This window comes from Anomaloglossus baeobatrachus, chromosome 1, assembly GCF_048569485.1.
Source record: "Anomaloglossus baeobatrachus isolate aAnoBae1 chromosome 1, aAnoBae1.hap1, whole genome shotgun sequence".
Classification (NCBI taxonomy): domain Eukaryota; kingdom Metazoa; phylum Chordata; class Amphibia; order Anura; family Aromobatidae; genus Anomaloglossus; species Anomaloglossus baeobatrachus.
Genome location: NC_134353.1, coordinates 93,088,802 through 93,116,321, shown reverse-complemented (window position 1 = coordinate 93,116,321; position 27,520 = coordinate 93,088,802). Strand labels below are relative to the sequence as shown.

At 46.0% G+C, this 27,520-nt stretch overlaps 1 protein-coding gene across 2 annotated transcripts in view; it reads left to right on the top strand.

Moving 5' to 3' along the window:
- Window positions 1–7,249: 7,249 nt before the first annotated feature.
- KCNIP4 (potassium voltage-gated channel interacting protein 4) overlaps window positions 7,250–27,520 on the top strand; it is a 1,162,298-nt gene continuing 1,142,027 nt past the window's right edge. The window contains exon 1 of one of the 2 annotated variants that reach the window (XM_075346923.1): window positions 7,250–7,728. In XM_075346923.1, the coding sequence (XP_075203038.1) occupies window positions 7,635–7,728 (94 nt within the window). In that variant the 5' untranslated portion in view covers window positions 7,250–7,634. The remainder of the gene's footprint in view (window positions 7,729–27,520) is intronic. The other variant, XM_075346924.1, reaches the window with a different exon arrangement.

Sequence of the window (27,520 nt, the reverse complement as noted above, 5' to 3'; positions counted from 1 at the left end):
AAGGCCGGTTTCACACATCCGGCTTTTCGGCTGTTTACCGGATCCGGCGCTCTCCCATACAGTGACTACAGTACAGTGACAGCGCAACAAGCGCCGGTCACATGACAGCATGTGACCGGCGCATGTGACCCGGAAGTTACAGCGCTGACACTGTACTGTATTGTCTGTACGGGAGAGCGCCGGATCCGGTAAACAGCCGAAAAGCCGGATGTGTGAAACCGGCCTTAGGCTGCCAGTTACATAGGGTTTGTTAAATAATTGAGGAAATTAGCACCAGGTGCCAGATTAACACTAATAACTTGCAGGGATTTGAAACTGTTCTCCAATTTTGATCAGTGTTTTTTTTTTCATTTATCTCATTTACATTTTTATTATGTGTTTTTGAAAAAAAATTCAGTTTATGAAATAAGCTTAAATACTGTAAGTTTCCTTATGTTAGGAAATAATCACATAGGACGGCACAATGATTGCAACACTTAGGAAATTGTGTCTTGTTCTCTAATTTTGAACTCCAGACTATTTTACAATTTGTTGCAACTTTTCAGCACCTGACACATTAGGGTCAGGTGAATAAATATTTTTCATCTATTTTTTCCATATGTTTATGCATTGGGGTCTGTAGATACTTCAAAACACAAGGGCAGGTGCAGACGGCCATATTTTCAGCCCAAGTGTGATTAAAAAAACTCGCTCGGACCAATGTTATTCTATGGGGCCATTCACATGGCAAAATTTTTTTCTTTGGGCAGTGTGTCTGAGGAAAAAATGGCTGCATGACCAAGTTTGATCTGATATTGGGCAGTGATTAATCTTGCATCGCTGGGGTCCTGGGTTCAAATCTAACTAAAGACAACATCTACAAGGAGTTTGTATGTTCTCCTCTGCTGTTTTGTGGGTTTCCTCCCACACTCCAAAGACATAGTGATAAGGAATGCAGATTGTGAGCCCCAATGGGGACAGTGATGATCACATCTGTAAAGCGCTGTGGAATTAATAGCGCTATATAAGTTTGAATTTAAATTTGAATTGCACTTGGCCATGCAAGTCAGCGATTGTGTGTAAATCATAGGACTGCAGTAGGATGACACTTGAGTGCAGCTTGATTTCCACAGACTCACAGAATTAAAATGGAGAATTGTTTTCCATCTTCTCCTCACAATGTGCTCGTGTCCGAGAAAATCATATCGCACTAAGCTGACACTCAGCTCAAACTCCGATCACAGTTTACTCAGTGTCATTTGCATAATCGGCCCAATTCCAGCAGATGAAAGAATCTACAGCCGTCTGCCCCCCCCCCTAATTCTGCAGATTTAATTGACAGCAAATAAATGCAGTAAATTTGCGAAAGGGCTTGCTTCCAATTGCATACAAATAATCACTCCGATACTCGTTCAGAAAAGTGGGATGTGTGTCATGCAAATGTCACTTTCTTTCTCACCTAGCATCTGTATGGCATGCGTTTGTTATGCCGTGCAATAGTTTTCTCGCACTCATAGACTTGCATTAGCAAGTCTGGTGTGATCTATGCAGCCATACGTAGCATGCTGCGATTTGATCCTCAGCACAATTAGAGCTGAGGAAACAGTATCAGAAGAACAGTGCCTCATTGATTAACACTGGTGCGAGTGCAATCCGATGTTTTATCAGATTGCACACGTCAGTGAAAATCGCAAGTGGAACCATACCCACAGACAAATGTCAGTAGATTTGTGTTCAATTTTTGATGTTTTTGAATTTTTCTATTTACTGACAGCAGAGATCTTAGAATGATGAAAAACTGAAACTAAAAGTATATCAGAAAGTTAAAGAACTTTTTACTATCCAGTGAGATTTCCTGAGACCAAAATCCTGCCATCTACACTCCCTGACAGAAGTTCTGTCGCTTATCCATGCTATGTAAATAAAAGCTTATAACCTGACTTTAAATTCATCCATTGGTTTTATAAATAACTCTTTTGACAGCTGAAACCTTCCCAAATTTGGTTTAAGTTATGAAAATAAATTTCCTACAAAGCTGAAATATTGATCATTTAATGAACACAGAAAGGTCAGATTTTGGCAAGACAAAAGTTTTGTCACCCACTGAAAGGAATTTTGAAATTCAAACAAATAATTAACTTCTAATACAAAGATATGTTGCATAACATTGGTGAATGAAGTTGTGGTGCTGTTAGAGCCATATTTAATATTTTGTGTGAAATCCATGAGCTTGAAGGACTGCATCCATGTGGTTCAACAATGATTCATACAATTTATTGATGAAGTCACCAGGAATAGCAAAGAATACAGTTTTACATGCCTCCCAGAGTTCATCTAGATTCTTTGGTTTTGTCTTCCAAGCTTCCTCTTTCATCCTACCCCAAACATGCTCAATGATGTTCATGTCTGGTGACTGGGCTGGCCAGTCCTTGAGCACCTTGATCTTCTTTGCCAGGAGGAACTTTGTTGTAGAGATGGATGTATGAGATGGAGCACCATCCTAATGCAGAATTTGACCCCTTTTATGACTGGGAATGTAAGAGGTAGCTAATACTTCTTAATATTATATTTTGTTAAACAGAGAAAAGAGAGTAGAAATGCTTCAAAAGAGTTTTTTTTTATTTTATTAATAATAAATATCATAAATATAGTATACAAGGTCAACAAGGACCAAGGCAAATATATGGCACAGAGTAGGGATCAGGTATAAACAGGTATTATTTATTTATTATTATTTATTTATAGAGCACCATTAATTCCATGGTGCTGTACATGAGAAGGGGGTTACATACAAAATACGTATACAAGTTACAGTAGACAGACTAGTACAGAGGGAAGAGGGCCCTACCCTTGCGGGCTTACATTCTATAGGTAGGCAAAAGGACCTTACAAATGCACTTTACAAAGAAGAGGAAATCAACTTTTGCCTAAAAATACAGTTATATATGTATCAAAGAGGTAATGGTGATAGAAATAGTGATTCTAGTCATATATTTTTAAAAATGGCACCAAGTAGGCTCATAACCATGTCTCAGGCAAAATAGAAAATGCAGTAGTGGTAATAGTAGACATATGTCATTACCCAAGAAAACAAATGTATAAAGCTAGGGACAGCTGATCAGAATCCTTCATACTGTGGATGTCCCAAAGCGTTAAAAAGGAGGAACATTGTTTTACATTGAAAATTCAAGAAGAACTACTGACATATCACAAATCATCCACATACAAGGCAGTGAAGGAAAAAGTACCACATAAAGTGCAGGTAGGTCCGTGGGTGACGAGGAGCGTTACCCCAGTGCTGGATTCCGACGTATGTTTCACAATCAAGTGATATCTTGCTTCATCATGGAGATGGTAAGAGCACAGCAGAGCAAGTTTAAATAGCCCGCGTACAGCTGTGTCCCATCACTGATCAGTAGCAGCGCATGCAGCGCCGCTTGGACCCTGAGGCTTCTACTAGCCGTCACGGCCTCGGCGCATGCACGGGAGCAGGGACGCGTCTCCATAGCTCCCGGACATGCGCAGACGCCAACCAGAGACAGCCGGGAAGATCAGGGCCGGTGGCGTGGCGCGAGCGCGCGCACATCAGTGAAAGCACAGACCAGGAAGTACAGATCAGATACCGAAAACCGAAAAAAAAATTCAAAGTTGGTATTCAGACCAGGGGATGAGGGTATCATCAAAGATCATAGCTGTGCAAGATAAACAAGAATAGGGGAAGAAAAAGTATGATATTAAAAACAGTATCATAAATATACATTTACATTAAAACAAAAGGGAAAAAACCCTATACAAAGGCGTAAAGGCAAACAGGGAGATATCAGAGAAAAGAGGCAAAGCTCAAAGCCTCATTGAGACCAGAGGGGGCAACAGTACCGAGAGTCACCATCCATCTGGTCTCGCGTTGGGCCAGCCTTTTCTTAATATTGCCACCCCTAATGCCGCCATGGATGACCTCGATACCCCGTCCTAATAACAATTAGGGGTTGCATCCATGATATATTTTGTAATGGCGGGGCAGTGTTTTTAGGGAGGCGATTTCTTGATATTTTAGGCTATTGATATTGCATTCCACTTGCAAATATTTTGCATATCCCCATACTGAATGTAACCCCAGACCATGATCTTTCCACCACCAAACTTAACTGTTTTCTGGATCCATACAGGCTCCAGTAGATCTCCTGCAGCATTTGCAGTGGCTGTGGTGTAATTCAACTGAAGATTCATCAGAGAAATCCTCCTTCTGCCTTTTTTCCAGCGTCCATCTGTTTAGCAGGCTGTGGGGCTTGGCAAATGCAACACGTTTTTTTAATTCCCTTTTGTTTAGTGCTGGCTTCTGGGCACTGATTCAATCATGGAGGCCATTTCGAGACAGAATCCTACAAACTGTTCTAGTTGACACAGGGACTTGAGGTGACCAGGCCTGTTGGAGCTCTGCTGCAGTGGAAAAGGGTCTGGTTTTGGATTTTCTAACCAACAACCATTTCTCCTGACCAGTTGTCTTGCGGGGTCTGCCAGACCTGTGCTTCAAATCTTTTTTTAATTCTTTGTACTTGATGCTAAGACACATTAAAGGTGCCAGCCACCTCTGCAGTGGATCTGATCTTCAGTCTCTTCATAATCAAGGCTTTGGTCGCAGGGTGGATTTTTGGCATGTTGTCAGAGGTCAAGTTGCAGTTCAAGTGAAGGTCTGGGGTGCTGGGTTTCTTTTTATACACACCCACTAATTAACCGATCATTTAGTGAGCACAGGTGAAGATGTAAACTAGGATTGGTGCATTATATGACAAGGCGACAAAACTTTTGTTTTGCCAAAATCTGACCTTTCTGTGTTCATTAAATAATCAATATTACAGCTTTGCAGCAACTTTATTTTCATAACCTAAACCAAATTTGGGAGTGTTTCAGCTTTCAAAAGAGCCATTTATAAAACCAATGGATGAATTTATAGTCAGGTTATAAGCTTTTATTTACATAACATGGATAAGCGACAGAACTTCTGTCAGGGAGTGTAAGGCTATAAGCATACATTGAGTATTTGGTTGCAGAAATTTCGGTACCATTTCTGCATCTCTTGGCAGGAAAAACACTGCAAAAAATGAACATTTTTTTATGCTTATTTCTATTGCTTTCAATGGTCAAAACGCAGGCAAAAACGCTGAAAGAATTGACTTGCTTCAGATTATTTTCTGCACCAAATCTGCAAAGGAAAAAACCTCATCATGTGCACTGTAGGTCAGGTTTGTCATTGACTTTACTGGCATCAGGATTTACTTGCAGTTTTATAACAAAACTACACTAAAAAAATGCATCAAAAAACACAATGTGTGCATACAGCCTAAGCGTGGCTTTACATGCTGCGATATCCGGCCCGATATCGCTAGCATGCGACCCACCCCCATCGTTTGTGCGAAACGGGCATATCGCTGCCCGTCGCACACAAAATCTGGCACCCCCGTCACACATACTTACATGCATAGCGACGTCGCTGTGACCGGCGTACCGCCTCCTTTCTAAGGGGGCGGTCTGTTCGGTGTCACAGCGACGTCACTAAGCGGCCGCCCAATGAAAGTGGACGGGCGGAGATGAGCGGGACGTAACATCCCGCCCACCTCCTTCCTTCCGCATTGTGGCCGGAGGCAGGTAAGGAGATGTTCCTGCGGCGTCACATGTAGTTATGTGTTCTGCCGCAGGAACGAGGAACAACTTCGCCCCTGCGACAGCAGCGATAACTGGCAGCGGACCCCCATGTCAACGAGGAGCGATTTTGGACGTTTTTGCAACGATCCAAAATCGCTCCTAGGAGTCACACGCTACGACATCGCTACAGCGGCCGGATGTGCGTCACAAAATCTGTGACCCCAACAAGATCGCTGTAGCGAAATCGTAGCGTTTAAAGCCCGCTTAAGGCACCCTTCACACGTCAGTGAAAAACACACACTTTTTCACTGACGTGGTAAAGAGTAAAGACAGATATGTCCCTCCGTGTGCCGTGATTTTGGCACACGTTTTCTCCATGTGCTATCCGTGATAATACATGTAGATCAGGCACTTATAATAATAATAATAATAATTTTATTCATTTATATAGCGCTATTAATTCCACAGCGCTTTACATACATTTGCAACACTGTCCCCATTGGGGCTCACAATCTAGAGTCCCTATCTGTATGTCTTTTTGGAGTGTGGGAGGAAACCGGAGTACCCGGAGGAAACCCACGCAAACACGGGGAGAACATACAAACTCCTTGCAGATGGTGTCCTTGGTGGGATTTGAACCCAGGACCCCAGCGCTGCAAGGCTGCAGTGCTATCCACTGAGCCACCGTGCCGTACTCACCTGTCCACACTCCTGCTGTCCGTTGTGCTGATGTTTCCCACGATGCTGTGTCTGGCTGTTGCTCTCTCTGGGGCTGTTACTTCTGTGTCGGCTGTGCAGTCCATATTCATGAGTATAATTAGTCGGTCTGGAAGCAGGAGACAGCAGCGGCTGAAGACAGCATCGCTGGAGACAGGTGAGTTTAAAAAGCTTTTTATTTTAAATGTCCGTGTGTTTAAGTACGTGTTACACAGATCACATCACTGTGTGGTCTATGAGACATCAGTGATGCCAGAAAAAAATGGACTTGTCTTCGTGCGGAACACATGGACACACATGTGCACCTCACGGAAACACGTCAGTGAGAAATCACTGATGTGTGCACAGACCCATTCATTTTAATGGGTCTGCGTATGACCGTGATTCTGGTACATGTAAAAACTGCAACATACTGATGTTGCTGTTGCAGAATCACTGACGTGTGAAGGGGGACTAAAGGTATTTGCACATTTTGACTATTTGGTTGCAAAGATTTCTGCATCATTTCAGTATCTCTTTGGCAGGAAAAACGCAGCCCAAAAATGTGTTTTTGATACGTTTTTGCATGCATATTTTCATGCGTTTTTCAAATTGAAGTTAATGAGTTAAAAAAAATGAAAGAATTTACGTTGCAGATTATTTTCTGCACCAAATCTGCAAAGAAAAAAAACCTCAGCATGTGCACTACACTTTTGTATTCTCATTCAATTTGCTGGCATCAGGATTTGCTTGCAGTTTTTTAGCACGTTAATATTCTTCTTTGTAAAAAAAAAATACTTTAAAACTTTCTATCCATAAATTTTAGAGCCCAGATTAATTCCGCAGTCGGTTCTCTTACAAGCCCATTCACTAATAAGCTGTGCATTGAGATGGGCTCTGAGAACTGCTGGATTTACGGTAGAAGTATAGGTTGGAAGCTCCGCCTGGAGGCTGCTGTGTGGCTGATGTGCGCTTGTATTTTCTACTGGGAGCTCGGTGTAAGTAAATCTCTCCTGTAGCATATCCAGTTAACTCCATGAGCATCACTGGCCAGGCAGGCTGTCTGCAGAGTGTCATCCTGGAGCGAGCCAGAGAGGAATCCTCCTCCTCAGCAGCACATTAATGACATTGACTCCTGGAGGGCTTCCTGCTACTGCTGATGTGCTAAATTTTAGTAAAAGCTGCAATTCAAGGAAATTGTCCAGTTCTTAAGACGTAACCTCCAACTGATCATAAAAACATCACGTTTTGGGTGGAAAACTTTGCTTTTCTTCACCATCCTCTACTCGTCGAGGCATCCCATAATTTGGTCCCATAAGATGAGCACCTGTAGGAAACGCTGTAAAAGGGAAATCCTGAAGTTTGTGCAGTATTTGGTGCGGCTGGCCACGGGAACCCTACATACAGGTAAAGGTAATCTCATTTTTTACTTTATTTTTTGCATTGGCTGATGTATTACCTTTTCATAAGAGCATTATTAGTTTATATAAAGAAAATGTAAACAAGTAGAACAAAAAATGAAGAAATTGTCAAAATAGAGAAGTAGGGTGAGAATTGGAGGGAAGTAAAGGATACATGACAGGTCACATAGGCATTTATATACTTGAATCATATTTCTAAACTTGAGGCTGATTATTTCTGGCAGTCCTGTTGGTTTATTTGTAGTATATTTTGATAGGATACAATTATTTCTACTATGTCGTGAAATTGTATGTTTGGGACCTCTTTTTCTTGTGGAATGTTGGTGACATTGTATGTGGGTCTGGAGTAATGTGACCAATGCAATTATATAAAAAAAAAGTTATGTTATTATGTTTCTGTTACTGATATTGTGATATTTGTGTTATTATATAGTGATGCTGTATCTGTTTAACTCTGATATACTGATTAATCACAATTCCTGTACGTAGCCATAGAAGCTTCTCAATTATTTATTCACCATGTGTTGAAATCATGTAGTGTTATCTTTTGGACCGACCATGTTTAAGGGCTCGTTCAGACAAGTGTATTGTAGGAACGTGTCCACACTGAACAATGTAACCCAATAGGGCTGTTCACGCAGATAGCAAACACTATGTTCTTTTGACAACACAATGTTCTTTCGAGGGTCAAGTGAGAATTGCCCATTCAACTATATGTGTGCGTAAAAATAAAATAAATCGGATTTCACAAAGAACATGCGTACTGTATCCGATATTTAGACATTTGCATTATAATCCTAAGAAACTATGTTTGATCATGTACATTTTGGAATGTAAATGTATGAAAACGGATTTCATGTGGACACAAAAAATGGACACGCGGATGACATTATGGATGAATTAGGATGCTTTGTTACATGCTCGCCTGAACACAGCCTATAGGGAGTTTGCACTTTTTTGGGGAACTGTTGGCATGTTAAGTCTTCCAAATTTGTTTAAGGACTCTTTTACATGTCCGTGTAAAACACACACCTGTTTCACGGTCTGTGGTGAAGGTGCGTATGTGTGTGTGTGTGTGTGTGTGTGTGTGTCCGTGTGTGTTCAGTGTGCTCTCTCTGTGCTATCTGTGTGACATCCGGATAGCACACGGACAGCATGAGCTGGTATACTTGCCTGTCTCCAGCGCTGCTGTTACTTTCGGGTTCCGCTTTGAGTCAGTGAATAATCATGAGCACAATGAGCGGGCCCGGAAATAACAGCAGATGCAGACACAGGTAAGTATAAAAATTCTTTATTTTTAAGTAATCTCTGTTTTCTCTGGTACATGTCACATGGATCACATCAGTGTGTGGTCCATGTGACACCCGTGCTGCCAGAGTAAATCTGACATGTCAACGATTATGTCCATACGGACATGTGTATGCTCCACACGGACACACGGTCTGTGTGAAAACATTAATCTGTACACTGACCCATTAATTTTAATGGATCTATGTGTGTCCGTGTCTCCGGTGTGTGTGAAAACGGATGTCACACGTACTGGAGACATGGATGTGTGAAGGAGGCCTAATGGAGTAATAGTTTGCTCTATTTAAGTAGGTTCCTGGACACATTAATTTCATTCAATTTACTCTATGTCTACAACTTGTGAACTTCTCCTTAGGCCTCTTTCACACGTCCCTGAAAAACATGCACGTTTTTCACGGACGTGTCAAAGATGCGTTTTGCCCTCGGTGTGCCGTGTGTATGGCACACGTGTGTTCTCCGTGTGTTATCCGTGATAACACACGGAGAACGGGAACTTTCTGCTCACCTGTCCCTGGCATCGCTGTCCGTGGTGCTGATCTGCGGTCTTCGGTACTGCCGACTCCCCGCTGCTGCTGCTTCCGGCCGCAGTGAAGTGAATATTCAATGAGCATAATGAGCGGCGGTCGGCAGCAAGTGACAGCAGCGGCAGAGTCTGCAGGGCTGGAGAAGGTGAGTAAAGGTTTTTTTTTTTTTCTCACAGACACGTCTTTTCTCCGGTGCATGTCACACGGAACACATCCGTGTGGTCTGTGTGCATTACGTGTGACACGTTTGCGTTCCGTGTGACACCCGTGATGCCGAAGAGAAAACGGACATGTTGGCGTGTGGAGCACACTGACACACGTAAGTACGTAACAGACACACGTTCCATGCACAAATACTTACGTGTGTCCAAAACCATAGGAATACATAGATCTATGTGTGTACGTGTCTCCAGTACGTGAGAAAACTGCCAAACACGTTCCAGAGGCACGTACGTGTGAAAGAGGCCTAAAAGTGAATTTGCTTCCATTTTAACTACAATAATCTATGCTGACCAACTGAAGCATTGATTATATTAAGATTTACAAGATTAAAAATGGCGGACACACATGTATCACCTTTTTGTTACTAGTGTATAATTTTAAAGGGACCCTGCATGTGAAGTTTAGGAGAAATCTGTAATTCTATCCTGTTCTACTGAGATTATACTGAGCTGCTGTGAAAGTCATTTATTTATTCACATTTGTAGCCAGTCACGGATATGATTATAAATCCAGGTGTCATTACCTCTCAAAATAAGAAGACGTTTGGTCTCTATTGATCAAATCTATCAATGTAAAAGTAGTGGACAATCCCTTTAAATCATATTGTGACTTAACAGTACTGTAAAGTATTGTTAACTAGTTCTCCTACCTATAGTTGACCCTGAGAAACTGCTGACAGGTTCCTTTCAAAGCGGATCTGCCACTAGATTTCAAATAAACAAAAAGTGCACACACAAATATATCTGAGGAGGCTGGTGTACTTACTTTGAAAATCTATATCAGAATGGATGTATAATCCTCAAATTAAATGAGTATTTTATGAGTCCAACAAGACATTAGGATGGGAAACTTTGACAAAGGATTACACGGCCACTCTTGAGGCTCATGCAGACGATTGTCGGTGAGAGTATGATCCAAGAAAACATCAGATCGCACTCTCACCAATGTTTGTCTATGGGGCTGCGCTCAAGTCCGATATTTCCCCCCCTTCACAATGAGTCTGTCTGAGGGAAAAAAAAAAAATCACAGCATGAGTTGCCTCTGTAAGTCAGATCGCACTTGGCAAGCCAAGTCAGTGGGTCCATGAAAACAATCTTTTGATGGACTGACAGAATGAAGAAGATAGAAAAAAAAGTCTCTCTTTTCCACATCCGTATGTAATTATTATGACTGAAAAAGGCACAAATAGGGTGTTATCTTGGTGGTACCAGAATAGACTGATTACAGGGAATCACTCACCTGGGGTAGTTGTGTAAGTCACACTACTATAAGGGCAAGGAAGACCACAATGGCTGCTGCAGACCCTGTGGATGGATCAGTCTGCGGAAGGAAGAAGGAAAATTGTTGACCCGCGCTGCCGTGTGGGATAATAAGAAGACGATTAGTTATAGATAAATTGTGATTTATTTTTTTACGTGTTTCGGAGTTTTGAAACGCCTTCTTCAGGATCAAAAATCACCGATCCACGATCCACAACTGATTTTGGTTCCTGAAGGAATTTCAATGCTCCGAAACGCGCAGAACAATAAATCACAATTTATGTTCAACTGATTGTCTTTTTATCTCACATGGCAGCTCAGGTTATCCCTTTTCTTTCTTCCTTCAGCACACTTGTCAACATACGTGAAAATTTGATCACACAGTGATTAGCATAATAAGACCGATTTTTCGCAGATGAGAAAGCCATTACCAAGCAAAGTAAAAAAGAACCAATGGCTTGGTAAAGGCCATACTATAACTGAAATGTTGTATATTTTTACCCTGTGTATGCTGTTGTTCCAATACCAATAAAGGATACATCATGCATTGCTCTGCTGCCTTGGAAACATTTCTTTGTGGATTTTTGGTATCAGTTGGGAAGTTGTCACAGGGGAACACAGCGTTAAGGCTACTTTACACGCTGCGATATCGGTCCCGATATCGCTAGCGTGGGTACCCGCCCCCATCTGTTGCGACACGGGCAAATCGCTGCCCGTGCCTCACAACATCGCGCAGACCCGTCACACATACTTACCTGCCCGGCAATGTCGCTGTGACCGGCGAACCGCCTCCTTTCTAAGGGGGCGGTCCGTGCGTTGTCACAGCGACGTCACTGAGCGGCCGCCCAATAGAAGCGGAGGGGCGGAGATGAGTGGCCGGAACATCCCGCCCACCTCCTTCCTTCCTCATAGCGGCCGGGACGCAGGTAAGGAGAGGTTCCTCGTTCCTGCGGCGTCACACATAGTGATGTGTGCTGCCGCAGGAGCGACGAACTACATCGTTACTGCTACAGTAACGATAATCGAGAATGGACCCCCATGTCACCGATGAGCGATTTTGCACGTTTTTGCAACGATGCAAAATCGCTCATCGGTGTCACACGCAGCAAAATCGCTAATGCGGCCGGATGTGCGTCACAAATTCCGTGACCCCAACGACTCCGCATTAGCGATGTCGCAGCGTGTAAAGCCCCCTTAAGTGATGTTATTCATAGGAGAATGGCCAGTGATTACCTTCAGTTCAAAAAAAAAATTCCCTTTATAATTCTACTTCTTTTCTTCCTCTCTCCCTTCCTCAGCCCTTTCCTTCCTTCCCCCTGATAAGATAAAACCTTCCCCTAGTTTCAGATTTTTCTCTTACAGTTGTGACCCTCTCATTAATACACGATGAATGTATGTTGACTTCACTAGCTCTTATGTATCAGCACAGCTTCACTCCTGTACTGTTTCTCTTTTTACAGACCATAAGGTCTCCTCCTTCCCCTCCTTCTCCTTCGTAGTGTGCCATGGTGGCTCTACTTTCTCCCACCACCTGTACCCTCTATGTGATTCTCTCCCCTTCACTGCACACTGTCTTGCGTTCTTTCATCTCTATAACCTATGTGAGCTGCCTTCCCAAGAAATGTGGATGCTTTTCATACTTTTTTATCTCCTCGAATTGTAGAATGGAGAAATCAGTCAATGACTATCATCTATAGTATTCCCTGCTGGTAGGTCCAGTAGGAACATAATACTGCTGCGTCTTGGTGAGGACAGTGATCTACTCTAGGGATATAGTATTTCTTTCATTTTGTCTGAATATCATTCCCTTGTCTAATAGGACCAAAGAGGTGATGCCGCAGAAATTGTAGGCTGAGTCAATATCTCATATTCAGCCCATAATAGTGATTTATTATACTTCTTAAATATTATATAATGCACACATCCATTACAAATATTGACTCTATAGCTGTAATAATTAACATACATCCAAGCAGAAAATGACAATGAATGTGTTGGCTGGATTGCTAGATTTCATCAGTGAATAATCCTAAAGACCCATGCTATAATTTTTCCACACCAGTAATTTAAAGGGGTTGTCTACTACATGACAACTAGACAACCCCTTCTAAACTGCATAAAATAAAACAAAATTCAATAATAGCCATTCTAAACTAACACGCAAGAAAGATATCAATGCTCAGAAAATTAACTGTAAAGGCGGCGTTACACGCTACGATTTATCTGACAATATGATGTCGGGGGGCACGGATTCCGTGACACACATCCGGCATCATTAGCGAAGTCAATGCGTGTGACACCTATGTGCGACTCCAAACGATCGCAAATAGGTTGAAAATCGTTGACACATCGTTCAGTTTCAAAATATTGTTCGTCTTTTGGAACGCAGCAGCCATATTGGTACGTTTGACACCCTGCAAATGATGAACAACATCCACACGACCGCCTTGGTCAAACAATATATCGCTGAATGATTTTGGTTTGCTTGTGAGATCGTTACGTGTGACCGCTACTAAACGACCTATGATCGATCTCAGCAAATCGTAACTACGATCTGGGCGTGTCACATCGCTAATGAGATCATCAGATAAATTGTAGCGTGTAATGGGGCCTTCAGGCTATGCGCACAACTTAACAGGAACCAATCAGGTGCAATTTGCACCCAGAACCACGAGCAGCTCTGGGTAGATATTGCTAATCTCTACCTAACCGTCCGTGTATATGTGGCGCCCCTGACCCGGTCAGGTGCCACTGAGTACTGCACCCATGCTGGGACAGTACTTCCAGGTAATCCTAAGGACCAGAACGAGGTGTGTACGCACAGACACATAGCAACCAGTTCTCCCACATCAGTAGATGGGACCCTTGGGCAGTCTCCGGAGGGTGCTGGTCTTCAAATCTTGTCAAGGGGTGGAGCGGAGGTGCTGGGAGCTAGAGTGCAGAGGTTGTCAGGAAGGGAGGAGAGTCGAGTTCTGAGGAGGAGGAGAGCCAGTCTGGTGATGGTGAGTGGCGATCGCGAGACGGATACAAGCGCTGCCACTAGTCAGACCCTGCACGGGGTAGTAACCATTAGTGGGGGAGAACGGTCACCTGGAGAGACAGTACGGTGTTCCTGGTGGCTAGGCACGCACGGGGTACAGGTCCCTAGAGCAGACTCCAGTTTAACTACCTGCTAAACCTGCCGGTGAGGGGAACTACACGTACCTCACCAACCTCACAGAGTCCGAGCCCCCCAGAGCTGCCACGTACTTGACCGGAGGAGGTCGCAGCACCCTCTGTAAGTGAGGGAGACCATAATGGTTTGCTTAAAGCCAAGGCCGCGCTGCTGTCCCCCCGCCGACCGGAAGAGGTCGCAGAACCCTCCGCCAGGGAGAGAGAACAGGTCCTGCAGCCAGTGGCAACCGCCACCCCATCACCTACCCGACTTAACCAGGTCACAGCAAACCCCAGCAGGGAGGAAGAGATGCAGAGCGCTTCACTCACCTGGTGGTCCGCTAATGACCAGGTGATGTCGCTCCGGAGGGAGGCCCACCCCAGGGCCATCTGAACGTCGCAAGCCCGCAGAGAGCAATGACGAGTGAGAGCTGGTCGCCCACACCCCCTTGTAGATCCATCCCAGGGAGTGAGCAGTTGGAGGCCCGGGACCCGCAAGAAAAGCAGTCCCTGCGGCGGGCCGGATCCCGGGCTCGAGGCCCCTCCACCTGGGAGTAGTGGAAGAGTTCAATTGCCGTAAGGGGTGGGGTTTCATTGTGGAAGCAGGGGTAAAAGAGAGGATTTTTGTGTCCCGGCAGGACGTGCAATCCCATTTGCAGCGCGGTCATCCTGGCCATGACCTGTACATGGGAGACGTGGTGGAGTTTACGCGGCATATGGGGGAGAGAGGCTGGTTCGCTTTGGATGTGGTGCCATGTCCAAGGAGGACCTCAGTGAGCCCAGGCTCCACCCCCACTGCTTCGATCAGGTCCCCATTGTCACCACTGCCAGAGGACGCCCATGACACGACCTCAAAGGGTCAGTGCACCAAAGTATCAAGCGCTGACCTTGGAAGGCGGAAGTCAATTTAGTCAATTTAGATACTTTAACTTTTCATAAAACATTTTAAACTAACGTTTAAGTAAAATGTGCCCGCAAGGACTTTTGCGTGAACTCTTCAAGTATTCTTAGCACCAGGTTATGTGCACTTTACATGAACCACAGGTTATGAACTGACTATAGCCACAAACTCTCGCAGTGTACATAGTTACCCCAGTGGTACCAACCCCAGAGTGTGCCTGTTGATGGGGCATGGCTCTGCACCACCAAGGGGGCAGACCTGTTTATGGGGCCTGCTCTCCAGCACAAAGAGACGAAGCAGGTAGGCCTGTTTACGGGGCCTACCCTACGCCACCAGGACAAACAGCACTGTCGCCGAAATGGTCTGCGGCGGAGCATACCGAGACCAGGTCAAAAAAAGGACTGGTGATCACTCCGTATTCGGGTCTTGGGTTAAAGACTCATGGGTGGTTGGTGGTGGTGGTATGGTACCTGGTATGTTTACATGTAAATATCTCCCCTGTGTGGGAAAACTTCTGTTTTCTTTTCTTATCTTTGCAGCCCGAGGATGTGCTGTCAATAGCCAAGGGGGAATGTGGCGCCCCTGACCCAGTCAGGCGCCACTGAGTACTGCACCCATGCTGGGACAGTACTTCCACGTAATTATAAGGGCCAGAACGAGGTGTGTACGCACAGACACATAGCAACCAGTTCTCCCACACCAGTAGATAGGACCCTTGGGCAGTCTCCGGAGTAGGCTGGCCTTCAAATCTTGTCAAGGGGTGGAGCGGAGGGGCTGGGAGCTAGAGTGCAGAGGTTGTCAGGAAGGGAGGAGAGTCGAGTTCTGAGGAGGAAGAGAGCCAGTCTAGTGGTGGTGAGCGGCGGTCGCGAGGCGGATACAAGCGCTGCCACTAGTCAGACCCTGCATGGGGTAGTAACCATTAGTAGGGGAGAATGGTCACCTGGAGAGACAATACGGTGTTCCTGGTGGCTGGGCATGTGTCGCGGGCGGGGAGGACACCGCCGCGCGCTCGCTCACGCTCGGGTCCGGCGCTGCTGCGGCTGCTGCTGCTCGGTGGCTCGAGCGGTGGGCCGGATCCGGGGACTCGAGCGGCGCTCCTCGCCTGTGGGTGAAGGGGGTGGTTGGTTTGGGGGATTTAGTCCGTGACACCACCCACGGGTTGTGGTGAAGATGGGCACTACCGCTGCTGGTGACGGGGATCCCGGGAGCGATGGTAGGGAACAGCTGGGATGTTGTTTTCCCCCTCCGTGGGTAGGGGTCGGTGGTCCCGGGTGGTGTGACGGGGAGGCAGGAATGGTGAGGTGCAGGGTTGCAGGGACAGCGCGGCGCGGTGCCAGATGTCACGGGTGTACTCACTAAGCAAGAGATGTACAAAGTCCTCGGTAAACCAGACGGCTGGATGGACGGGTCCCGCAGCCAGCTGCAGTGTCTCTCCCCGGACAGGTGATGGCGGCTGTCTTTCCCTGCACCTTGATGTACTTGTTTGACTACGATGGATCCCCAACGGTAGTCCGCTCCCCGGTGTATGGATGCCGGAGGAGCCCTTTTGCCCGCAGGCGCTGGCCCTTGGGTCTCTAGCCTTAGGCGGTAGCTGTATACCCTCACAGTGTGGGCGGTTGCCTTCTATCGGGTCTTTGGCTGTTAGGAAACCCCTGGGGTTCCGGTCACACTCGGATTTGACTATTGTCGGCGGCTCCAAGCCTGGTCGGGGTCCGATGGGCCTGCCTGTGTGTGCTGGCTTCACTTCGCTCCCCGGTTGGTACCGGCGGGCCAACGTCCGACCCCGATCCTACGGTTCCGCGTTGCTTTACCACTCCTGCTGACGGCCACCACTGTCTGCCAACCTTGCTGTCAGTGCCTCGGCCACAAACCCAGACACCCAAGTGTTTACTCCTCACACTTCAAACTCCAAACTCGTTCTGGCACTTTTCCCGCCTCCAGGCCTGTGAACTCCTCGGTGGGTGGGGCCACCCGCTTTCATCTGCCCCACCTGGTGTGGACATCAGACCCTTGAGGAAGGCAACAAGGGTTTTGTGTTTGGCTAATGTTACTGTCTAATGGGGGTGGGGGTGTGTCCGGCGTAATCCAGGATGGTCCAGCATCGCTTCCAGCTCTGCTGCATGAAGGTGACCAGAGCTGCAGAAGACACCGCCGCTCCTGTCAGCTCCACGCAGCTAATGAAGGGAATAGCGCGATCAGCTGTATTCAGCGTTGGCCGCGAGTAACCTCAGTGACAGCTCAGCTGATCGCGCTATTCCCTTTATTAGCTGCGTGAAGCTGACAGGAGTGGCGGTGTCTTCTGCAGCTCTGGTCACCTTCATGCAGCAGAGCTGGAAGCGACGCTGGACCATCCTGGATTACGCCGGACATGGAGGGCTTTTTCGGGCTTATAAAATTGGTGAACAAGGCAATTTGTTAGTGTTTTTTTTTTAATAAAGGATTGTTCAGTTGTGTGTGTTTATTTACTGTAATTTACAGATTAATCATGGAAGGTATCTCGGGGAGACGCCTGAAATGATTAATCTAGGACTTATTGGCAGCTATGGGCTGCCAAAAACTCCTTATTACCCCGAATGCCAATGCACCAGGGCAAATCGGGAAGAGCCGGGTACAGTCCCAGAACTGTCTCATATAATGTATGCGGCAATTCTGGGCGGCTGCTGACTGATATTGTTAGGCTGGGGGGCTCCCCATAACGTGGGGCTCCCCATCCTGAGAATACCAGCCTTCAGCCGTATGGCTTTATCTGGCTGGTATTAAAATTGGGGGGGACCGCACGCCGTTTTTTTTAATTATTTATTTATTTTACTGCACAGTATAGACACGCCCACCGGCTGCTGTGATTGGGTGCAGTGAGACACCTGTCACTCAGCGTGGGGGCGTGACTGACTGCAACCAATCACAGGTGTCTGTGGGTGGGGAAAGCAGGGAATACGAGATTGATTAATGAGCGGCCGGCATATTCAAAGTAATTGTTGCCGCGTATTTTCTGCACAGCTGTTCCTCGCCGCACTGGTGATCGGGGAGCGGTATGAGCCGGGGGAAGAAAAAAACCAAGCGCCAATGTAAGTATAACTGAGAACAGCAGAAAAAAAGGTAAGCATACTGAATTTAATTTAAAAAAAAATAAAAATAAGATCGCTAGTGTAAAAACGCACACGCATGAAACGTGCTGAACACGGACATACTCCGTGTGTGGTCCGTGCAGGCACGGACCCATAGACTTTAGCAGGTCTGTGCCTGCGTGCTGCCGGCCAAAAATGGACATGTCATCCGTGCAGAAAAGCGCACACACGTACTTATCACACGGACACACGTTCCGTGTGATTTTACGTGTGTGTGCCATCTACCATTGAATAACATGGGTCTCCGTGTGTACGTGTCTCCGGTACGTGCAAATACGTACCGCACACGTACAAAAAAAACGGATGTGTGTTGCGGGTCTAAAAGACTTTTGGACTCAGCTTGTGTTATTCTGGGACCCGCTACCCTGCTCACCCGAGCCCCTAGGGCCTGCCTCACTCACGGGAGGCTACATCATTTCGTTGCAGACCCCATCAGCCACAGACGCTCGTAAAACCTGCAGCGGCCGTCATTCACATCTCTGACCGCAAGCCGTGAGTGGCGTCACGACATATAAAAACTGACATTACCTTTTCGCCATATTGAACAAGCCGTGTGGCATCCCTGAACAGGATCGGCACCCCTGGGGCGTCACATATACACTAGCATAGATGAAGTGATCTTTAGAAAAAGTATTTCTAAGGATCTTTTATCGTATGCTAATGAGCGAGGGGACTAATCCCTTGGGTGTTAGTTCCCCTGGCTAGGCAGCCTCATTAGCATGTTAGCACACCCACAGGGGCGTACTAACATGCTAATGAATGTGCACCGTCACAGTTTCGGTCATGCGCACTATAAAGCCGGGTGTATGTAGTGCCCCTGAAACCCTCAGGGCACTACAGGGAACTGCATTCTCTTGGGGATGCGGGACCTACCCCCCTGAGACCTGGAGTACCAGTGCCGATTCAAACAAAACACGACCAAAATCCTAGTTCACCAGTCCACACTCGGCATAGAGGGTTAACCATGTAAGGGGATGGTCGCCATGGGAACGAATCCCTGGGCATAGCCAGCCTGGTGGGAGGGGTCAGTCAGTCAGTAGTGAGGAGAGAGTCGAGTAGCACACAGGAGAGGTGTGCGGACGTGCCTGAGCTGGGTCCGTGTAACGGTGACCCTGGGGGCACAGGAGAGAGGTCGCCAAGATGGGTACTAGAGATACCGCTGGGACCGGAGCAAGCACGGGGCACAGGGCCCTAAGTCAAGCGCACTTTTTAGACTGGCAAATACCTTCGCGGTGAGGACACCTTCACGGACTTCACCGAACAAAATAATCCGGGGGCATCAGCAGTAAACTAGGATCGGGGTTCGGACACTTACTTCCCCAAAGGGTCCGCACTGCCCGCCGTACGGAGAAGGAGACTGTACCCCAAAAGGGACAGTTGGGGTCCCCAAATGCACCATGCTACGGGGACCCAATCAACTGAGAGTGCCGGGGATAGAGCAACCTGGGTCACTACATTGGCACTGGCCCTCAAAGTGACCTGAACCAGCAACCCCTGGGTCCAAAGTGAATAGAGACTGTTAAAAATAATCTGGTGTGGTCTCCGTTATTGCCCTCGTTATATCTCCCAGGCACAGCCCTACCTGCGGAGGGCCTACCATCACAGTTGCCACTACCACCAGCCCTGCGAGTACCCACATTCAGTAGCGGCGGTTCTCCATCCTTAACCGCAACCCGCAGGTGGCGTCATATGACAAAAACTCTTATCTCCCCTGTAAATACCCCCCATTAACAAAAGGGGCCCAGGGCACGGAACCGGGCAACGGCCACCAGAGTGACATTCCCATTTGTTACTGCCCGGGACAGAGTACCCCATATCCCTGGGCGCTACATTTACACATCCCGGCTTCAAACTGAAGTAGTGCACATGACTGAAAGTCCGGGGTAATGCGCACTGAGCTGAAATCCAGCATCAGCCGGCGATGGCGGCGGAGAGGTGAGTGAGATCATCCGCTGACGCTGCGCATTCATTAGCATGTTAGCACACCCACAGGGGCCCAGAGGGGTGTACTAACATGCTAAGGGGGCCAACTAGGAAGGGAAGCAACACCTTTGGGACTAGTTCCCGATCATACGATAAAAGATCTTTAGAAATAGTTTTCTAAAGATCTGTTTATCTACAGTAGATATTTTATATATATTTTACTATGCTTTATAAATAGGTTCGTAAAATGCCCCTTGATTTTTACACTTACAATTTTCTTGTTCCTCAGTAGAGATGAGCCACCACTCTAGTGTTCGAGTTCGGTTCAGTTTGTCGAACAGTGGGTGAAAACAATGGCAGGCAAACACAAACACATACAAACATGCACAAGCACAAACGCACACAAAGATAATATGCTCACCTTACATTCCGTTCCATCGCCGGCCTCGTGGGACTTTCAGTTCGCCGGTACAAGATGTGTATTGGGTAACCTTGCGACCGATGTCCCGGAGCTTCCGCTGCCAGCGCACTGACATCAAAGGCAAGAGCCGCTTTCCTCTGATTGGTCAGCGCGCTGCCTTTCAGTAGCATCTGACAGAGGAAGTTCCTCCCTCGTTGCGATGGTTATCCGATACACGTAGTTCACCGCTACAGGATGTGTATCAGGTAACCATCACGACCGATACCGGAACTTCCGCTGCCAGAACGCTGATGTCAAAGGCAGGAGCTGCTTGCCTCTGATTGGCCAGCGCGCTGCCTTTGAGTAGCTTCTGACAGAGGAAGTTCCTCCCTTGTCGCGATGGTTACCCGTTACACATCCTGTAGCAGCGAACTACGTGTATCGGGTAACCATCGCAACGAGGGAGGAACTTCCTCTGTCAGACGCTACTGAAAGGCAGCATGCTGGCCAATCAGAGGCAAGCGGCTCCTGCCTTTGACGTCAGCACTCTGGCAGCGGAAGTTCCGGCATCAGACGCGATGGTTACCCGATACACATCCTGTACCGGCGAACTGCAAGTCCCAGGAGGCCGGCAATGGAACGGAAGGTAAGATGAGCATAATATGTGTGTGTGCGTGTTTGTTTGTGTGTGTTTGTACGTGTTTGTACGTGTTTGTACATGTTTGTACATGTGTAGAATGGCACAATAGGGGACCAGGATGGGACATTTAACAAGTTGTGAACGAATTGTCTGCTTTGCAATGATTTCCTATGGGAAATCTTGCTTTGCTGAACGAGTAACTTGGTTAACAAGCACACTCCCAGAACGGATTGTTCTCGTTAACCAAGGTTCCACTGTATTAACATTGAATGACAGTATTAAGAGTGCTTTACACGCTGCGACATCGCTAACGATATATCGTCGGGGTCACGTCGCTAGTTAGTGACGCACATCCGGCATCGTTATCGACATCGCAGCGTGTGACACCTAGGAGCGACGATCAACGATCGCAAAAACATCAAAAATCGTTGATCGTTGACATGTTGCTCCTTTTCATAATATCGTTGGTGGTGCTTGGCGCTGGTTGTTCGTCGGTCCTGCGGCATCACACATCGCTATGTGTGACACCGCAGGAACGACGAACATCTCCTTACCTGCGTCCACCGGCAATGAGGAAGGAAGGAGGTGGGCGGGATATTCCGCCCGCTCATCTCCGCCCCTCCGCTTCTATTAGACGGCTGCTGTGTGACGTCGGTGTGACGCCGCACGAACCGTCCCCTTAGAAAGAAGGCGGTTCGCCGGCCACAGCAACGTCGCAGGGAAGGTAAGTCTGTCTGACGGGTGTAAGCGATGTTGTGCGCCACGGGCAGTGATTTGCCCGTGACGCACAACCAACGGGGGCGGGTATGCTCGCTATCGATATCGCAGAGTGTAAAAATGCCCTTTACTGTGAAAAGCCAGTTACACTTTTGGTGATCGAACAATTATCGAACATAACTTTGAACTGTCGAACTTGAAGCTAATTGTTCGCGTTCGTCGAACGACTCGTAGATCGCCTAAAACAGGTTGAATTTGAGATTGGCGAACAGTTCGATTCGAACACCACTCATCTCTATTCCTCAGTGTTATTTTTCTTTGTATCTGCATACAAAGAAAAATAACACTGAAGAACAAGAGAATTGGTTCAAGAAATATTTAACCTATTTTTAGGTCAGTTTTTGTTTGATTCTAAACCTGTTCTTATTTTTCTTCCAGCAGCTCTAATTAATGAGATGTGATATACCCTACGTATATGCAAATGACCAATCCACACTAGGACTGATATCTGCTAAACATTATAATTTTTGTCTTCTTGGTTATTGTGAGGGCCGGGGAGGACTGGTAGGCCCAGGAGGTGGATCCACCGGACCGAGCACCCCACCTGGAGGGCAGGGTACACGGTAGCTGGAGCACTAGCGTGGCAGGAATGGGAAGAACCAGGTGACCAGGGTCATGGAGTCCCATAGGACAGTACAGGAACAGGTATCAGGAAGCAAATACAGGACCAGGTCACAGCGTACTTTAATGCAGTAATACAGGAAACAGGAACTAAAGGACCTGAGCACCTAGCTCACAAGACAAAGCAAAGAAACACAAGCGATGATCAGGCCCCGCCCACATGGAAAGGCCAGTCTTATATACCCAGCACAGCCTCAGGTCATTTCCTGTTGCAGCAGTGCTGGGCCTATAAGACCAGGTGACCGGGCGTGGCCCGGTCCTATACAGAGGCATCAGTCAGAGTCAGACTCCTGAGACCTGGAACAGGCCTCAGGGGAGCAAGAGCGGGAGCGGCAGGCGTGACCGGTGGACGCATGGACTGGACGAGTGAGCAAGGAGCGGTGGTGCGATGGCGAGACTGGATCAGTGAGCATGGAGCGGTGCAATGCAGGTGCGACCAGATCAGTGGGTACGGAGTGGTGCCTGGATGGTGAAACCGGCTCAGTAGGTAAGGAGCGCTGCTGGGACATCGGGTGTGACAGTTATTAAATCAAATTCATACATGTTTATTTATTTTATTTATGAAGAATTTACATTACAGAATAAGAATTAAACACGCATAAAAAGGTATCATTGATACGTGCTTAATTCACTGAGATATGTCGGCACTTTTCTTATGGTGAGTTGCACCAGGGCAATCTGTTTGAATAGGCTAGCAGTAACCAGCCATCATGTGGATATCCCAGTGTGATCGTTATCTATCTTCTATAGTTCTTAAATCTTAGTGGAGTTGTAAGAATACCAGAACGGGAGTACAGTTCTCGTTCGCCCCAGCACCCTATAGGGGGTTTGTGGTCTTGGCTGGTTGCTTGGACTTTTGTGGTCATATTTTTTTTCCAGGTCGCTAATACCTGCAATCTCTGGCGAACAAAGACCAATCCGCAGCAAAGATAGTAACAACAGTTTTTAAAAGGAACCTATCACCGGATTTTTATAATACTAATGGTTAGTGCGGAGCAAACGGTCGGATGGGCGTCTCTGTCCTCCTTCGGCCATCTTTGTCCCCCCTTCTTCTGAAGCTAGTGTGGATGATACATTCTACGTCATCTACACTAGCCAGTGTTGAGGTCTTGTGCAGGTGAACTATAATACTTTGATCTTCCCTACTAAGGGCAGATCAAAGTGCGCTTGCACAAGACTTACAATTGCCATTTTGCTTGTCCTACAGTCAGTTGCTGGGCAACTTCCTAATATCCTACATAACATGAGAACATCACATTATGTTCAAAGGCGCATGTAATCACGATCATTGCCATGGTGACCCAATGTATTCATGACCTCCTGGTCACCTGACTACGGAAAGCCTGTGTGACCATGCCTGTAGCATGATCACTAAGGCTTTCTCAGTTCAGCTCTGACAACTGCAATGTTCTACAATGATCTTGAGCACTGCAGAAGATTGCAGCTGCAATCAAAGCACTGTAATGTAATGTCCTATAAAGGAACTAAATGAAAATTAAAAAAATAAAATTGAAAAAAAATCACAAAATAAAGAATAATAAATGATATTTCAATAATTAGTTATATTTGTGTAAAAACTGTCACACTAGTTAACCCCTTCAGTGAACACCGTAAAAAGATGAAAAAAAGTAGCAAAACTGTCTTTTCATCACACAGATGACAAAGTAAAATAAAACACGATCAAAAGTCATATATAAATAAAAATAGTACCACTGAAAACGTAGTCTTTTCTGCAAAAACAAGCTGCTATACAGTTCCATCAAGAAAAACTAAAAAAAAGTTATAGCTCTCAGAATACAGCCATGCAAAAAACTATTTTTTTGTTCCTATAAAATAGTTTTTTTATTTTGTAAAAGCAGCAAAACCTAAAAAAAACCCTACAAAAATGCAATATCGCTGTAATTGTACTGACCTGAGGAATAAAACGGTCTTATCACTTTTATGGCACAGGTAACGGTGTAACAAAAAACCCACTTTTCCCGAGTTGCTGTTTCTTTTTAATTCAGCCTCACAAAAAGTGGAATAAAAATAGATAAAAAAAGTTATCTGTCCCAAAATACCAATAAAAACTCCAACTCATCCCACAAAAAAGCAAGCCCTCACATGACCCTGTCAGCAGAAAAATAAAAAAAAACTGTAGCATTCAAAATTCACTGATGCAAAAAAACTTTATTTTGGAAAAGCGTTTTTAGTGTAATAGTCGCGAAACCTAAAAAAGCTATATAAATCTGCTATCGCTGTAATTGTACTGACCCGAGGAATGAAGTTGCTTAATCACTTAAACTGCAAGGTGAATGGAGTAAAAAATAAATAAATAAAGCCAATTGTTCAATCGCTGTTGATTTTGGTCATTCTGCCTCTGAAAGATTCCTGTATAGTGCGGCTCATATTTATCCTGCGCTCTATGCTGAGCACTTACACCATGATTATATGTAAGGATATGTGCCCATAACCAGCGTTAGCAGTGTTTTGGATGCAGCATGTTCTTACTACGTCCAAAACACTGCATTGTACAATAGAAGCACAGTGGATGGATTTATAGAAATCTCATGCCCACTGTGCTTCTTTTCTCCGCAGCATAAACTGACATGCGATGCAGCTTTCTGTCCTGTCACTTTATGCTTACAGAGATGCGAGTGTTCTCCACTAAAAGAGCAAAAGTCCACATCGCCCAAAAACTCGTGGGCACAGGCAACTGCGTCCAAGACATGGCACGTGCAGATCTTGGGCACATGCCTTAAATCTCTGAAAACATGATTCAGACAAAATCCCCAACAAAAAATTCACTGTAATGAGCCAGAGGGAGTCACTTTGACCTCACGTCTGGCCTGTAGTCCAGCGGTGTCCATCTTTTTAAGCGTGCACAAAATTGCTGTCATCAACAGTTTTGTTCACCTTTGAAAAGACGGACACAGCTGAACAAAAGCAAAAAAAAGTCTGCAGTAACTTTGCTGCCTCATTAGTGAATGGATCCATCCCAGGTTTCACCTGATCCCCATATTTCGGAGATGTAGATGGAAACTCCGATGTAAGTGCTCAGCATAGAGCACAGCATAAATGTAAAATGATCCAAAATGTTCTGTACCAAAATCGCCACAAAATAGCATTCAACTCAACCCACAAAAACACAAGTCCCCACTAAGGTTCGTCATCTGTCAATGGAAATATAGGGGGCGTCCACATTACTGGTAACAAAAAGGCTCTGGAAAAGTGCGATGGCTCCCCTGTTAAAAAAAAGAAATCCAACAAAATCTGGGCTCTGAAATCCAAATGCCAAATGCTCCCCTGTCTTCTGAGCCCCACAATGTGCCTAAAAGGTTTTCAGAAGCACGAGCTGGGCACAATGTATGGGCATTACAATCTACTGGGCACAACAAGGACTTATTTGCAATGTTTAATTCTGCAACATTCACTGCATTTGACACCATGGCTGTTTTCCAGAGACTAAAGCGGGCTTTACACGCTGCGACATCGCTAGCATCGGCTAGCGATGTTGAGCGCGATAGCACCCGCCCCCGTCGTACGTGTGATATTGTGTGATCGCTCCCGTAGCAAATATTATCACTACGGCAGTGTCACATACCTGCTCTGCGATGTCGCTCTGGACGGCAAACCACCTCCTTTCTAAGGGGGCGGTCCATGCGGCGTCACAGCGACGTCACACGGCAAGCGTCCAATAGTAGCGGAGGGGCGGAGATGAGCGGGCCGTAACATCCCATCCACCTCCTTCCTTACAGATTGCCGGTGGAGGCAGGTAAGGAGATGTTCGTCGCTCCTGTGGTGTCACACACAGCGATGTGTGGTGCCGCAGGTACGTCGAACAACATTGCTAATAAACAGAAAACGATTTTTTGTTTCAGGACGACCTCTCCGCGGCAAACGATTTTGACCGTTTTTGCGATCGTTTAAGGTCGCTCATAAGTGTCACACACTGCGATATCGTTAAGGATGCCGGATGTACATCAAACACCGTGACCCTGATGATAATTTATTAACGATATCGTAGCGTGTAAAGCCTGCTTAAATCATCACTACACCCATAGATGAATTCTCAGAGATGTGTAATTTCCCAAATTTGATTACTTGATGGGATTTTTTCTGTTCTGACACTTTGGCACTTAGGGGTTTTGCAAATGGAGTTTGCAAACTATTCAAGGCAAATCTGTGCTCCAAAAATCAAATGATATTCCTTCACTCCCAAGCCGTGTGGTGTGGCCAAACAGTGCTGTACAGTCACATGTCAGGTATTGCCACTTTCAGGAGAATTGTATAACAAACACATTGTGATTGAAGCCTATTCCCCTTGTGAAAATTGGAAATTTGGGATTAAGGCCATTTGCGCACTAAAAAGTGACCATTTCTTAAGAAAAATCCGGACCCTCTTAAAGAATCACATACCCGCGGTAAAAAAACGTACCAAAACTGCAGCGAAATCCGCATGCGGTTTTACTGCGGTTTGCCGCGGATTTACCACGGATTTACAGCGGATTTTCCGCAGGTTAGTCCCTGCGGATTTTTACCATTATCTAGGGCAAAAAAAGGCAGGTACCTGCGAAAAAGAAGTGACATGCTCATTAATTCCGCAGTGGAAAATCCGCGGGTTAATCCACAGGTATAAAAAACACACAGTGTGCGCACAGCATTTTTTAAAACCCATAGGATTTGCTGGGGAATGACTGCAGCAATGTTAGACATATTTTCTGCAGCAAATCCGCGGCTAATCCATGGCAAAATCCACTGTAAATCTGCAGCATGCGCACATAGCCTAAAGCCACATTTTTGAGATTAAAAATTTTATTTTTTCATTTTCTTGGCTCAACAATATAAAATTCAGTGAAGCACCTGTGGGTTACAGGTTCCCAACAAATATCCAGATAAATTCTTTGAGGGAATTAGTTTCCAAAATTGGGTCACTTGTGGGGGGGCTCCAC